This window comes from Pteropus medius, unplaced genomic scaffold (assembly GCF_902729225.1).
Source record: "Pteropus medius unplaced genomic scaffold, Ma_sr-lr_union100, whole genome shotgun sequence".
Taxonomy (NCBI): Eukaryota; Metazoa; Chordata; class Mammalia; order Chiroptera; family Pteropodidae; genus Pteropus; species Pteropus medius.
The window spans coordinates 710,821-726,095 of record NW_024342470.1 but is presented as its reverse complement, the minus strand read 5'-3'; the positions used below and the strand labels follow the sequence as shown (position 1 = coordinate 726,095).

Genomic DNA, 15,275 nt, shown 5'->3' with positions numbered 1-15,275 from the left:
TTAAGGAACAGTGTTCCCACCTTCAAAAGCCTGGGCTAAGAAAAAAAAAAAACTGCTCTCCAAGCCACCTCAGCTTGAGAAAGCACACAAGAAGGGGTGGGTGAGCCGGGAGGGCAGGAAGTACTGGAGATCTGCGCTGGAGGAGTCCTCTACAGGGATGGGATCAGCCAGGGACCCATGGAACAGGAGGTCCTCGATGGACTCAGATGAAGTGGGTGGGAATTAGAAGGAGGGCATTGGGTACAAGCTCAGAAAAGGGAGGGAGTATACTTGGGAGCCCATCGGAGTAAATATAAATGATGAAACTGAAAGGGTAAGTTGAGGCTGAGTTGCAAAAGGTCTCAAAAGCCAAGGAGGCTAAAGAGCCTGGGCATTCTCTTGCAGACTAAGGGCAAGTCCCGGGTGCTTAAGATCAGGGTCATAGGATGAAAAGGGAGTTTTTTTAAAAGAGGATTTTTAAAAACAAGAATCGGGAAATAGGGTTTAGGGTAGAGAATAGGAAAGATACTCTGACTATACTACCTATATGTCGTATTCAATACTTTCTGCTTTTCTTTTTTGAATGTTCCTTAAAATTCTAAAAATAGAAGAAAAATATTTGTTTTGTTATGAGTCATCCTGGGGCGTCTGAAGTCTCCCTGCTTAGAGCTTTCTTCAGCAGACTTCCAACTGTCCACAGGAGCCAGGTCTCAGCCTGGGTCTCGGGACAGGAGGGGCCGTCTTACATCGTATCACATGCAGAACTAATTCCTCTACAGGCAGAACTTCTGCACAAGGTGCAGATGTACATCAGCCCTAGTGGCTGGGGCACGGCGCCAACCACACCAGGCACATCATAGCTGGAAGGCCTTCTAGTTAAAAAGCTTCATTTCTGATAACAGAAAAATAAAGACTAAGTGATGGGAAGTGTACGTCCTACCCAGTTCCACCCAGTATCTCCTCATTGAAACTTTTTAAATGCTTAAGATGATGGACGCAAACCTTTGCCAAAATATCTGATCACTTCAGCATGCTCTGTGGTGGCTGCAATGTCCCCATCTCAAAGCTGAGAGGGGCTGAGCACAGACAGAATTTCTGCTGGGTTCTAAAACCAATAATTTTCTACATATTTGGCAGAAGAGATGAGGAAAGAGAAGTCAACTGGGAGACAGATCAAGGTTCAAGATCAGGCTGCACCAACAGCTATAGCACTAATAACCACAAGAGTCTCAGTCCCTCTTGGGGCTTGGTTAAATGAAGCGTTTGTACTAACTGATCTTGACAAGCCCCGAGCTCCCTAATTTTGTTCAGCTGCTTCACTTTTCACAGCACCACTTACCATACACCAGATCACAGCCAATTTTCTTAAAATACAAATTGGATCCCCTGTGTATCTCATGTCACTTCCCTCATACGAGTCCCCTATTATAGAACCATGTCCCCCACAACCCTCACTGTGGCCTTGGCTGTCCTATGTGATCTGGCATCTGCCTGTCTTTCCTCTCCAACACTGAATTCAGCCACACTGGCTTTCTCCCAGGCTTGAAACCCGTCCGATTCCCTCTTGCTTTCAGATCTTTGCACATACCATCACTTTTGCCTGGAATGTTCTTCGCCCTGTTTTTCACCTGACTCACTCCTACTTCTCTTTCAGGTTTCAACAAAGTGTTACTTCCTCAAAGAGGGCCCCCCTGACAGCTCCTGCTCAATCTTCAACAGCCCTTGTGGGCCTTTCCTCCTCACTGCACTTATCAATTTGTAATTTGGGATCTATCTACCAGGACTGCTTAACCCCTATCTCCTGCACTAGATGGAAGATCCACAAGAGCAGGGACTGCTTCTTCCACTTTGCTCACCACTGGACACCCAGTACCTGAAACTCAATAAATATTTGCTGAATGTGCAATGTGGAGGGTGCGTGAAAAAGCCAATAGGTCTAGTGTTTGGGTGTTGGGGTCGGGCCTTCTGAGCTGTATACTTCCCGTCCCTCCTGTTCCTCCTTAGTTACAATGTCATATCTCTTATCTGCCAGCTGCTTTTGCTTTTCCTGCCTCTGAAAAACGTTCAGCCTCAGAGTGAAAATAAATGGACACCCATCTTTTTATGACAGTCACAAATGGGGAAAGAGCCTGAGTTCTGGGAGTATGGATGCTACTCCAGCCCTCAACATTCATTCATTCCTCACTCACACCGCACGCTCACACTCATCCCCTCAAGAAAGGGCATCAACAACTTGCAACCCAAACTCTCAACTTCAGAGCACTCAGAAGAGAACTCCCGAGAGAGCCTGCCTCCAGAAACGCAGAAGCTCTTTCAGCTGACAGCACACTCCTCCCCACACTGGATAACACTGGAGCTGAGAATAAGCTCAACAACTTCCCGATTCAGTGCATTTCAAAGACGGCAGCTTCCAACCCGTGTCCTCAAACTGAAAAACGGTGGACACCTTTTCCTGGGCACGATGATGAGAGCTTCCAACTGTTTAAGTGCCAAAGTGAAAATAAATAACTTTCCTCACTCCATTCTGGCCTTTCCATACAGAGGCTCATTCACCAGAATGTCAGGAGGAACAAAGACAGCTGGCTATTTCTCCCCTACTGTCTATAATTAGATTCTCATGGAGAACTTGGACAAATACCTCCCCCACAATACACACACCCCACACCCAAAGGGTCTCTCCCCTCACTCGTTTCCACGGAGACCCAGACAAAGCAGCCAGTCACTTACCCTCTTCAGCCACGCAAAATGCTTGTAAACATCAATGTCCCCATCCATGCTGGGCACCCATGTCAGCAGTTAGATTCCTTGGTTGAAAAGCCCTTTTTTCTGGCTGGAGACCAAATTCTCTCCTCTTCCTTGCCTCTGCCCCCTCCCCCTCAGGGACATCAAGCTGTGTTCAAGTTTCCCCACTTCCCTGGCCAGTGTCCTCCAGCCTTTCCCTAAACAGTTTCAGATACACAAGACTCAGCCCAGACCGTGCTGCTCCAGAATCCTCCCCCACCGCCCCCACAGAAACACACGGGCACCAGCGCTGGGATACAGAGCCCGCGGAGCAATCGAACCTAACGCAAAGGTAGGGAAAAAAGACAGACTTGGAGAGGAGTTGTACACATGCACATTGGCCACATACACACACACACACACACACACACACACACACACACACACACACACACACACACACACACACACACATTCCTTTGGTGATAATACCAGAGCCTGCCAAAAGGAAACAGTCCCGAAGAAAATTCCTCGTCTGGCTTTTCCTCTCTGGAGTGGCTGGAACTCATTACCAAGAGACCCCGATTTCCTGTCTCTGCTCCACTCTGCATTTACCCACATGCTCCCAGCTGCTCTTGGTTTATTTGGGACTGGGGAGAAAACTAAAAATAAGTGCTGCTCTTGGAGGAGCTGCCCGTTCCCACACACAACCTGGCCCCCACCCCGAAGCCCACGCCTACCCCTTTTCCTGGCTGTGCCCTGAGGATAGCCTGTTGTTCCAAAAAAGAACACGTTCAGAACCAGCTCTGGTCTGGGTTCCTGGCCCTGCTGGGTGTTTGCTGTCCATGGCCCTGTCCACCAGAGACCAATACCTGCAACCTCAGAGCCTTCTGCCACTTGGGGGAGTCTAGCTCCTGGCCGGGGCCAGACACCACCACTGGGCTCCCTGGGGCTGCATTCTGCACCAAGATGGGCTACAGTTTCTGTCAAGTCCCAGGCCTGCCTCGCTGGCTGTCCCCCACCCCAAACTAGCTGCCTCACAAGCCAGGGTGGGAGGAAGGGTCAGGCTGCTTCATGTGTGAGTTCATGAGACAGGGAGAGCTCCAGGTAGGAGTCTTGGGAAGGCAGTTGCTGGCAGACAGGGAGCTGTGTCTGTTTTCCTATTGGCAAGTCACATGCGGGCTTTCCAGGAGGGCCTCTCCAGCACTCCCCAATGCCGCCCCCAACTCCACACAATCCCATCTCCTTTGAGAGCTCCCCTAATACAGCTTTTCTCCTTTGCCCAGCCCTTGACATGCAACCTCTGGCTACGAATGATTATGAAAGCAATCTTTGATGTGGGTGCAGTGGGAACTGTGGTTACATGCAAGGGCTCTGAGCTCTGCTGCGTAAATGACTTGCAGGCGCACATCTTGTGACTGCGGGGTCCCTCTGGTGCCCTGGGGGTTCACCCGGAACTCCCAGCTTGAAGAGAAGGCTCTACAGGGTGTCAGCACAGCCCTCGACACAGCAACATTCACCACGGCCCAGAAGCAGGGCCCGAAAGACAAAGCAGAAAGATATGCAGCAGCCCAGACTCAGCAGGCTGGCCCAGCCCACAGATCTGAGAGGCGGCAGGAGCAGAGCTCTGGCCAGCAGCTGACAGGGGAGGAGTAAATTCCTGGAGACACACCCAGATCAGAGGCCTGAAAGGAAAAGCAGGCTCAGCTGCCCAAGTAGAGCTCTAGACCTTTCTTCTGGCCTCTGGCCCAGTTCCAGAGCATGGCCGGTCCTCACCTGGGCCTCAGAACTGTGATAGGATGTGTTAATGAAGAACATCTCTAAGGCTGCAGGGGTAAGGAGGCCTTCTTATTTTTTCTGTCTAAAAGTCTAAAGAAGTTGAATGAAGAATTTATTTGGACAACACACATTTGTCCAGTATCCAAGGCAAATGAAACTGACTTCCTGCCCTGGGCAAATAAGGAATTACCAAATGGTATGTGGTAAAGGTGTTTCTGGAGCTCCAGGGTGGAAGAGGCCAGAGAGCTAATCTGGGGGCTGGACAGAGAGGCAGGTGACAGTCTAAGCCCCTGCCCACCTTGAAGGAAGGCTTAGTGCCCTTCATAGGTTCTGGTGTGATTGGAGGAAAGAGGTGACCATGTGGCAACATGGCTGCTTTTTAGCCTTGCTAGCTCCTACTTGCCCATGGGGAGCTGGTTTGAATGGCAGCCCCTCTTCTTACTCCCTCCTTAGCATCCAGACTTCTCTCCACTTCACCACCTGCCGTTCATTGAACCACAGCTGACAGTTCATATATCTGTCCTTGCACCAGACTGGAGGACATGTGTCTGAGCCCTGAATCACTGCTCTAACTTCCATGCCTAGCACAATTCTTGGTACATGGTAAGAAATGACACATTATTTGAATGAAAGAATGAGGCTCAAATGGTAAGACTGGCAACGTAAGACTAAAATTCCACTTGGAGAAAATGAATCTTGAAGGTCTGTTTCCCCGGAGTAAAGATACTCAACTCGAAGAGGAAAGGACAGGGCCAGTTTCACCTATTAACTCAACTTATGTGTGATGAATTGAAGGGGGGAAGCGGGGAGGGAAGGAGAGGAGGAAGGGAGGGAGGAATCCAGACAAGTTGCAGCTAAATTCTTGACATATTTTTATGGTATCCTCAAGTAGCAAGTCTTATCTCAGCCCCACCCCATCCGCCTTTTTTTAAACACCAAAGGACATTTTATTTATATTGTAATTCAACTCAAAAAGTCCACAAAATAACATTGCAAATGACCTAGGAGTAGGGCATGTGTGTATGGCTGGTGAACTGAATGAGATGCGACGGATAAAGGAATAACAGGCACCTTTGCATCACTAATCCCCCAGGTGGCAGCTGGCCTGGGCATGGCCCCATCGTGGTGCCCGCAAGGTAAGCCCTGGCTCCATCCCCTCACTCAGAAGAATATCCTGCTAGGGGCATCTCACAATGGTCCACGGAGGGGCTTTGGGGAACATACAGGCCCCTGAATATGTTCATAAAATGTACACAAATCAATATTCTCGGAAGATAAAGTTGTCATCATTTTATCAAAATGATCCATGACTCCCAAAAGATTTAGAAGCCTGGGTTTTATCTGGCCTAAGCAGTTACTCTGAAAGGTTTAGGCTGCCCTTGGTGGGGGGATGGTTGGGGGGGCCGTGTAAAGGAGCAATTCCTGCTTCCCTTACATCTGCTTGGGCAAGGGAGAGTCTCAAGGATGCCCTGAACTCATCACTGAAGAGAAGTCCTCAGGAACCACACAAGGTACATAAATACGGATCATTACAGTGACCCTGCCAGCCCTCGGGGACTTCCCAAAGCAACTCACTCACCGGCAACTGCACTCAACTCATTATTACCTGGAACATGAGGCAGCCAGCTGAGGGCAAAGGGCAGGAGACTGAGAGACTGAACATTTGGGGAGTAAAAACACAGCTAAGAGGGCAGAGTGGTCAGGTTTGGACAAGAGAACCCACGCAGCTTGCCCTCCTCCTCATCCCAGGGTCTAGAAGGGGCCCCATGACAGTCAGGATGGGCTGGAACTTTTGGTACTGAAGCGAGAATGACTGAGGGTAGGGTTCCCTTGCTCCTCCTGCCAGGAGTCAGCAGCATCTACTCTAGAAGAACTGTGGACTGAGAGGGGTCTCATGGGTCATATGCCATTCTGCTGACCTATTATCACCTGCATCCTGAGCTCCAGCTCAGCCCTGAGCCTTGGCCTCTGGGCCACGGTGCTCGGTTCCAGGACCCCCCTGGGTAAAGTCAGATACAGGCTTGTGTCCTCCAAAGGGTGCACTACACAGTGGGCCTGCCAGTGGGGAGAAGGAAGAGGCCAGCCTGAGGACACTGCTCCTTTGGGCTGGCAAGCAGTGAAACAGCCTCCTGGCCACCACAGCCCAAGTCCCCACGGTGCACAAGCATGAGAGCCCACCTTAAAAATGGGGAGAGGGGAGGAAGATGGGGTAAAGGGGGTCACATATGTAGTGACAGAAAGAAACTAACTATGGGAGGTGAACACAGTGTAAACATATATATGCCTTAAAGTGTGCAGCTGAAACTTACTGGATTTTGTTAACCAATGTCGCAAATGACTGACTGACTGACTGACTGAATGAATGAATAAATGGGTCGGGACAACGGTCAGCAGATGTTTCCTGTAAAAGGGCTTTATGGCAAATGTTTTAGGCTTTCTGGGCCATATGATTTCTGTCATATTCAATGGCTATTTGCAGGACAAAAGTAGCCATAGCCAACACATAAATCAATGAGCATGGCTATGTCCCAGTAACATTTTATTCATGGACACTGAAAATATAATTTTATATCATTTTAACATTGCAATATATTCTTGGGATTTCTCTCAGTCGCCAAAAAATGTAAAAATTATTCTTAGCTCATGGGACATAAGAACTAGGCAGCAGGCCAAACGTGGGCCATAGATTGCTGACCCCTGGGGCAGGACAATGCTTCCCCATCTATAATGAACTGCCTGGGCTAAAGGGAGTTCTTGTAAAAATGCAGATTCTGACCCATTAGGTTGAGAATGGGGCTGAAAACTGTGCATCACTAACAAGCTTCCAGGTCATGCTCACGCTGCAGATCTCAGGACAGGATTTGAGCAGTAAGAGGTTAGGAAACCCCTTTCAGAAGTTCCTTGAATTGCAGGGTACTAAGTTTGCCTGGAAGCAGGAATTCTCCAGAGCCTGCCTGCCTACCGGCAGGTGCCTGAAAGGCCAGAAGGCTCCAGGGGATGTGGCTCTGGCAGGCCTTCTTCACGGGTGGCTGTGTGTCTACATGCTCAGACCTCAAGTTATGCTAACCTGGCAACATCACCCACCATGTCCCCAGGGTCTGAAGCAGGAAATTGCGTGGGGAAGATTTATTTGCTCTTTCACCAGTGTTTGCACATTCTTGGTGATTTATAAACATTGGTTCTTAGGGGTTGAAATAGTCTCCTCAAATCAGGCCTGAAAAAAAGCCTGATCTCTAGAATTTAAAGATCAGGTTACAATTTGTGTATGTGTGGTGGGGGCGAGGGGAGGGGGTCAAAATCCAAGAAAAATAAAACTGCTAAATTTGCAGTGGCTGAAGACCTCAATATGGGGTGCTGTGCCAGGAAAAGTGTATTCAAAATTCCCCATAATTCTGGAGGCTTCCTTACAGCAGGACTTGGCAGCCATGGGGGTCAGGAAATGCCTCCTGAAAGGAGGGAGCCATCTTAATACTGCTCCAGCAAAAGGCACTGAAATTAGGGAGTCTGAATAGGCCTTCTCACCAATGACAATGTAAGGTCAGATCTATGCCCCTAGGACCAGCCTTCAGCTCTCCCATCTCTTCTCTGGGTCCACAAACAGTGGGGGCCTCCCAGACCTACTCTTTGTTCCCTGGGTATCAAGGAAAATGGGAAAGAACTCTCTTTGCCAGTTGACCCAGGTGCACTGTCTAGCAGTTTCACTAATAAGGTACTTATGTCATCTTTTTAATTGAAAAAGGCGGGGGGTTGCTATTTTTCTCTTGTAAAGCCCACACCTTATTCTTTGGGATTTAGACTTTCCAGAATTTGTCCCTGACTCCCACCTAGTGGCTTCTTCCAGTATTGCATAGGCACAAAGAACTCCACCCACAGGCACACCAGCCCTGCCCAGGACAGGAGTTTCTTGGGAGTCAAGCACAGGAAAGAAACTGCTGACACCTATGACTTTCTGAGCTCTCACTCAAGTTCACACCTGTCATAGGTGGAGGGCAGGAAACACAGGCTGGAAATTGGCTCAGAGACTCTGCTTTTTTTATTCTTGAAAAATGGGCACCAAATTTCCCCTTCTCTTTTTAAGATCTAGAGAAAAAGGGTTTTTTTCTATAAAACTCTTGTCTAAATTTTCAAAATGAAAACATTCAATACGCATATATCCCGGCCCATCTTTTGTTCCAGACCCTGGGTGGAGAACGAAGATAGAGATGAATGAGAAATTCAAGCTCACGGTTTATAATTCAAAAAACAGCTTTTTCTCCCCACCGTTTTTGCAACTCTTCTGGCTTTTCAATATGGTAAACAGATTCGCTTCTTTGGCCAGAATAAAAGATTGCAAGCTGAATCTGGCAGGACTTCCTGGGCTTTGTCTGAGGAGCTGGGAGCTGAAGAAGCCGCCATCTGCGACGAGGTACTTGAGCTAAGGAAGCGAGTGGCCATGTGCCCTCCTGGGCCTGGGTCTCTTCCTTTGTTTCTTGAGGATAGTTAAGAAGGTAACTGAGGTGGTGACAGAAAGAAATCTAACTATGAGCAGTAAACACACAATGTAATGTATATATATATGCCTTACTCTTTAATTGTACACCTGAAACTTACTGGATTTCGTTAACCAATGTCACCATAAAAAAAAAAAAAAAAAAAAGTAACTGAGGATACCTGAACTGACCAGGAGGATGTCAAGTGAGCACATATCCCAGATGGGGCCTCACTCCCCCAGCCCAGCCAGGCCTAGCAGAGGCTGCCCATTCGGGACATCCTGTTTCACTGCTCTTGAGATGTCAGCCTCCACTGAGCCCTGACCCTGGGCAGCTGCACCTAGAGAGGCTCCCTAACCTGCCTCCACTTTGGAAACCAAAAGGTCTAGACTGTGGAAGGCAAAGGCTGGTGAATACAGGAGGCCACTTAACATACCCTCTCGACAAACTGCAGAACTAAAATGCTTGGCCAGCTCTCACGGACTATCAAACCAGCTGTCATTTCCAGTGGGAAAACTGAGTCCCAGAGGAGGAAAGATGAGGCTCGCCCAAAGCCAGACACAAGTGAGTGGCTGAGTGCTGGCCTTTGATACATTCCTACCTCCCACATTGACTCAGTCTGGTCCAGTTCCCTTCCACCTGCCCAAGCACACTAACCAGACACCTGCAACTTTGCAGAGGAAAGCCTGGGTTCCCGCTGGGGTTAAGCCTACTCCCTGAACCCTGCTTCCAAAAAGGGGCCCAAAGTACAGTCCCTCTGGAGGTTCTCTACTAACCTCTCCCCCTTACTCTAGAGCCTGGGCTCTGCCCTGATTTGCCCTCACTCAGATGCTAGGTTTGCCTGTCTTTCCTTGGACTTAATCTTGAGCTCCTGAAGCCTCAGGTCTTCACCAAGAATCCTTCTAGCCCACATGCAATGCCATTAGACAGCAGGACAGACTGGTACCTGGTAGGAGATCAAAAGTATATATTCCAGACTGTTAGAGGGTACCCAGAGCTGTTCCATCTGGAGACTCTGCTGGCTCTGGTATCTCTTGAGCATTGTGCAGGGACCTGCGTCACCACTGTGCACCAGGCTTAATCCACTTCTCCTCACCACCTGGCTGTCCCCAGTCCTGTAGGGCTCACTGGATGCTGGCTGACTGGCTCCTGTATGGTCTCAACCACCCAGCGTGGCCCTAGATCTACCCAAGCAGCCTCTACCCAGCCCAGCCAAGTAGATGTTGAGGGACAGTGATGCCCCTTCCAGCTAAAGCTACAGACAGATTCCTGGAAGTGGCCATAGTAGCAGCAGCCCCTTCCTGCCTGTGGTAATTATCAGGGCCACTAATGAGCACTGTTCTCCTCTCCTACCTTCAGGACCATCTGGCAGGGTTTGGGGGCTCTCGACCGGGAATGGCCATGCTCTCTCTAAGGGCATCGCCCCCCACATCACCACAGGTCTAGAAGGTAGCAGTGGGAGGGGAAGGAGGCTGCCCCTTTCTCGAACTCAGCTTCGCTACCATCAGATCAGAGGTGCCTCAGCCTTCCAGCCTGGGCTTCAGCTTCCTCCTCTAAGGCCCTCTATGACCCTGAGCTTGGACCTGTCCATCAAACATGAAAGAAGACCTTTTCAACTCCTGAGAGTTGCACTGTTCTGCTGCTGCACAGCACAGGACAGCCCCACTGATGCTTCTCTGCAGGTCAGGCCCCAGCTTGCCTTGGGCTGCAAGAAACTGCCCCTACACAACAGCCTAATCTGAAGCTCCCTGGTGCTCCACCAACTTTCCGGGGATAGGCCCAGAATTCAAAGACGCTGCTCTCAGACAAGAGAATCCAGGCCCTGTGTTCCTTTCTTCATTGAAGCCCCACAAGGTGTCCCCAGCTCAGAGAGCCCCACACATACCCATCAAGGCCGAGAGCCTACCTTTCCTCATTTGACTGTTAAGGAAGGGAGAACCCTGTGTTAGGCTCCAGAACCCTGGAAACCCACGCACAGCCCAGGGACTCTGACTCCTGCTCTACCAGGTCTGCTCTACTTGGTCTTTAGGATGAGTCTGGCCTATTTGTAATTATCCCCTCAGAGAGTCCCTGCTGCTGCTGATCTTTCTGTGTCCAGGCCTGCCAGCACCCAGCAGGGGAGGAACCAGCCCCACCATAACAAAGCACAGCTACCCACAGTCTCTCTGATGCACTAGGACAAGGAGCTCCCTCTCCACATAAAACATATACTTAAGGGTCCAGGACCAGCCTCTCTGCAGTTTATTCCATTCTAACCACCGACCACTCCCCCACATCCACCTCTTCTACAGCCTTTTTTGGGGCGTGAGGCAACCCTTGGTTGACCTCACAGATTGCAAGGAACTTGTCAGCTTACAATCCCTTATTTTTTATTTTTATTTTTTTACGCCTATAGCACCTGGTCTTCCTAGGTGGTCTCCCATCCAAGTACTAACCACGCCCGACCCTGCTTAGCTTCCGAGATCAGACGGGATTGGGCTTGTTCAGGGTGGCATGGCCGTAGACTAGAGCCTGTTTTCTTGTGCCTGAAGACCCACAGTTCTTGATGAATAGCAATAGCAGAAACCACATGTCCTACCATGTGAGCCATTTCCTCTCGCCACAGCTGATTGGCCTTTGGGTGGACAACTGACCCAAGAGCAGCTAATCCATAGCTGTTGTAAATTAAGTCTTTCATTTCTATTTCTTTTGCACTTGCCATTTCTTCATATGCCTGGAAGACTTAACTCAAAAAATCATGAGCTAAGCCAATCATTCTCTCCTTTAGGAATTTGAGTTCTATCTCTCTTTCTCTGTCACACACACACACACACACACACACACACACACACACACACGAAGAAAACAAAAATAATTTTGCAATCAACAAAAATAAAATCAAAACTTGAGGATGTGTGGCAGTTGCTCTGCACTGTCTTCCTAAGGGCCATTCATTTCCCCCAATTCACCACGGTTCCTTCCTGACAGAGGCCACCTACTGCTCTGGTAAATGAAAGTGCCAATACTTGTTTCCCAGCCTCCCTCGAAGCTGACCATTGGGACCATATAGAAGTATGCAGAAGGGTTTCAGAGAAAGATTGTCCTTCCTAATTACAAAAGAAGAGAAAAAGGACATGTTTGTGTCTGTGTGAGGTTATATTGCTGGCGCTACGGTAGCCATCCTGCCTTTAGGGGACATGTCTGAAGAAAAATCAACCTCCTGAGAAAGGTGGGGTAGAAAGATGGGAGGAGCCAGAGTCCTTGCAGCCATACCAGAGCTACTGGTTTAACCCTGCCCCCCATCCTCTGCCATCTTGTTAGTGACATACATACTTCCTTATTGTTTATGCCACTCTACTGGAGAAAAATCCCAACTGATGGGGATGTCACAAGGCAGAGTTGGACCATGTCAGGCCAACATACGACAAAGCAGTAACTGAGGTATATGACAAAGCCAGTTGTATACAGAGGAGAAGAGTGTAAAGATGCAAAAAGTGCATGAATGAGAAGGCACGGGAGGACTGCCTGCCTGATCCCTCAAGCAGCCTTACTAGTTCCGATTTTAAGCCACATGTAATTTATTTTTAAAATAATTCAAGTGAGTCTCTGTGGTTTGAAGCAGTGCTTCTTAAACTTTAATGTGCACATGAATCACATGGAGATGGTTCTGTGAGTATAGGGTGGGGATCGGGGGTCGGGGAAAGTTCCATATTCTGCACTTTTTTCCTACGAGCTACCAGGGAAGGCCAAAGCTGCTGGTCCATAGACCGCGATTTGAGTAGTAAGGGCTTCTAACTAAAAGTACCAATCTAAAAAGTACCAGTGGGTTGGTTCACTGCTTTAAATCCTATTTCCACACTGATAAGACCTACTACGGAATGTGAGTGTGCTCAGATGTGACTTCAGGTCTCAAGACCTAAAATACAGACAGGCTGTCGCTGTCCAGAATCAAAACCTTAACATCCAGCCCTCGCATCTTGGAATGTTTATATGAACTTCTGACCCCCGAAAAGTACACCATTCATAGGCTGATGGCTATAATTACTCTAAAAGATTTATGAATGCAACAATTTTTAGGAAAATCTCTCCAAAGGAATGCATTTCTCCAACTATTGGATATAAACACAAAACAGATCTGTAAATCTGAATGCAAGCTGTTTTTGCAATGCACCTTGCAAAAAATGAACAACCACGTCAACTGCCTTTGGATCAAAAATATTTAAAAAACTTTTTTTAAATAAGTTACAAAAGTTAGATCTCTATTTCATACTTCATAATAAAAGGTATTACAGATAAAATAGAGTTAACAAAAAGATACAAATCAAACTACTAACCTACTGAAGGAAGACACGGGTGAATATTATTTGATATGAGGTTAGGAAAGGTCTTTGTAGAGATAAAAGGAAAAAAAAGAAATCCAAACAGGACTGATAAGAGTTCTTTGCATTCCTTTTAAATTCTGTCTCAAAAAGCACCATAAGCCATAAACAACATTTAACAACATTGTAAGGAGAATAAAGCAAAGGGCTAATAAAGGCCATTTAAATATATAAGGAAAGCATTAAAATCCTAATAGAAAAAAGCATAGATTATGAATAGACCAGGGTGGGGTAGGCACACCCAGGGACCTGTGGTGATCACTGGAGCGTGTGGAAAGAAAATACTAGAACTATTTTTTAAACCGTTCTTTAAAAATCTCTACTTTGGGGAATGTTTTATAATTAACATATATTAGTACAAGACTGCATAGGTGAATGTGTATATATGGAGAAAGAAATTTTTTTTAGATAGAGGTATGAGATCAAAAGTTTAAAGCTCATACAGAAGATTAAATACTAAACCAATGGAGGAAAAAAACTTAGTCTTCCTATTAAAGAAATGTAAAAAACAATAAAAATATTTCTCTATGAAATTAGTAAAGCTGTCTTTTTAAAAATCTTAATGATTATTGTTGATCAGGATGCACAAAAGTCCTGTTAATGAAAATATAAATGGGTAAAATCTTTCTGAAAAGAGGTTCAGAAAAATGTGTCAAAGGCTTAAAGGAATATTAATACTTTTGGATTAGAGTTGCCAGATTTAGCAAACTGCATGGGACATGCTTATTAAAAATTATTCATTGCTTATCTAAAATTCAAATTTAACTGAGCATCCTGTATTATGACCCTAGTTTAACTCTATACACCACTTTTCGGACTCTATCTTAAGGAAAGATCTAGAGACAAAGACAAATATTTTTAGACAAAGAGACATCTTCTAGCAGTGCCATATACTAGCGAAAGATTAAAAATATTCTAAATGTCAAAATTAGAGAAATAGTCACACAGTTCAGGCACATTAAACAAGGTGAAAGCACATACACAGTCACTGTAAACTACACAGGAAAGAATATAAACACCAGCTATTTTCCGTACTCTGGGCAGACTACGCTTTTCTTGGGGAAGCCACTCGAGTGAATCTCTTGGTTATATGTGGTAAGGTCTCAAGTGGAGCAAAATCACTCTGCACCCTAATGCAGGCTTCAGGGACAGTGGAGAAGGCTGTCTGGGAGTTACCAGAGGGACCCAGGCACATGGTGACAGGGCAGCCCAAGGACAAGTGCCTCCGGAACAGAAAGTAGTCTAGGACTTCTGGGATGTAACCTGTAACAAATGACATCTCTGGACAAAGGTGTCTGTCTCAACATCCTTGGTCTATAGTTTCCAACATAAAGCCCTCCCTCCCCATTTAGTGGTCCCATTCCTGCCTTCCTAATGCTATGGATACTTTTGAATTTTGGCTCGGGTTTGTAGGACTCTAGCTTTAAAACATCGGACCCAACCTTTTTGACACCAGAGACTGGCGCTCCTATGAGAATCTAATTCCCGATTATCTGAGGTAGAGCTGAAGCAGTGATGCTAATGCTGGGGAGTGACTGAAAATATAGATGATGTTTCGCTTGCTTGCTGCTCACTTCCTGTTGTGCAGCCTGGTTCCTAAGAGGCCACAGACTGGTACCAGTCCACGGCCCAGGAGTTGGAGACTCCTGCTTTAAAAGACTGCACCCCGGCTTTCATCCTCAAACTCGGCTTAGGTAATCACATGCTTCTTCTAGCTTCCCAGGTTCCTCCCTCCAGTCCTCAAATGGCTGCACTGCAGATCACTTCCTCAGTGGGCCAGCTTCCCTCCTGACCCATTCCCAGATGTTACTAGTCTCTTAATGTTGACCATCTGGTCTCCACAGGGAGGGAGATGGGTAACCAAAGCCACATATTTACAGCTTTGGTTACTCATCTGCTTCCCTAGGAGGTATGAGGGTTTAATCTAGAAAGAGCAGGAGGAGGTTAAGGAAACCCTCATTCTACAAGG

The 15,275-nt window shown here is 47.3% G+C and overlaps 1 protein-coding gene, 1 long non-coding RNA gene and 1 pseudogene across 10 annotated transcripts in view; 1 reads left to right on the top strand and 2 right to left on the bottom strand.

Annotated features, from left to right (window-relative positions):
* Window positions 1–15,275, bottom strand: part of PPFIBP2 (PPFIB scaffold protein 2) — a 132,462-nt gene that overhangs the window by 75,804 nt on the left and 41,383 nt on the right. For 2 of the 9 annotated variants that reach the window (XM_039863480.1, XM_039863483.1), the window contains exon 1: window positions 2,707–3,092. The exons of 3 other annotated variants lie outside the window; for them this stretch is intronic. In XM_039863480.1, coding sequence (XP_039719414.1) covers window positions 2,707–2,754 — 48 coding nt within the window. In that variant the 5' untranslated portion in view covers window positions 2,755–3,092. Of the gene's footprint in view, window positions 1–2,706; window positions 3,093–3,192; window positions 3,379–3,440; window positions 3,576–15,275 lie in introns of those variants that run through there. 4 more of the 9 variants (XM_039863482.1, XM_039863481.1, XM_039863485.1 and 1 more) reach the window with 4 other exon arrangements.
* LOC120603151 (uncharacterized) lies at window positions 3,704–5,808 on the top strand. Its single transcript, XR_005652964.1, has 3 exons — window positions 3,704–4,675; window positions 4,933–5,082; window positions 5,573–5,808. It is a non-coding gene; the product is annotated as an uncharacterized LOC120603151 (long non-coding RNA).
* Window positions 11,335–11,453, bottom strand: LOC120603258 (uncharacterized; annotated as a pseudogene).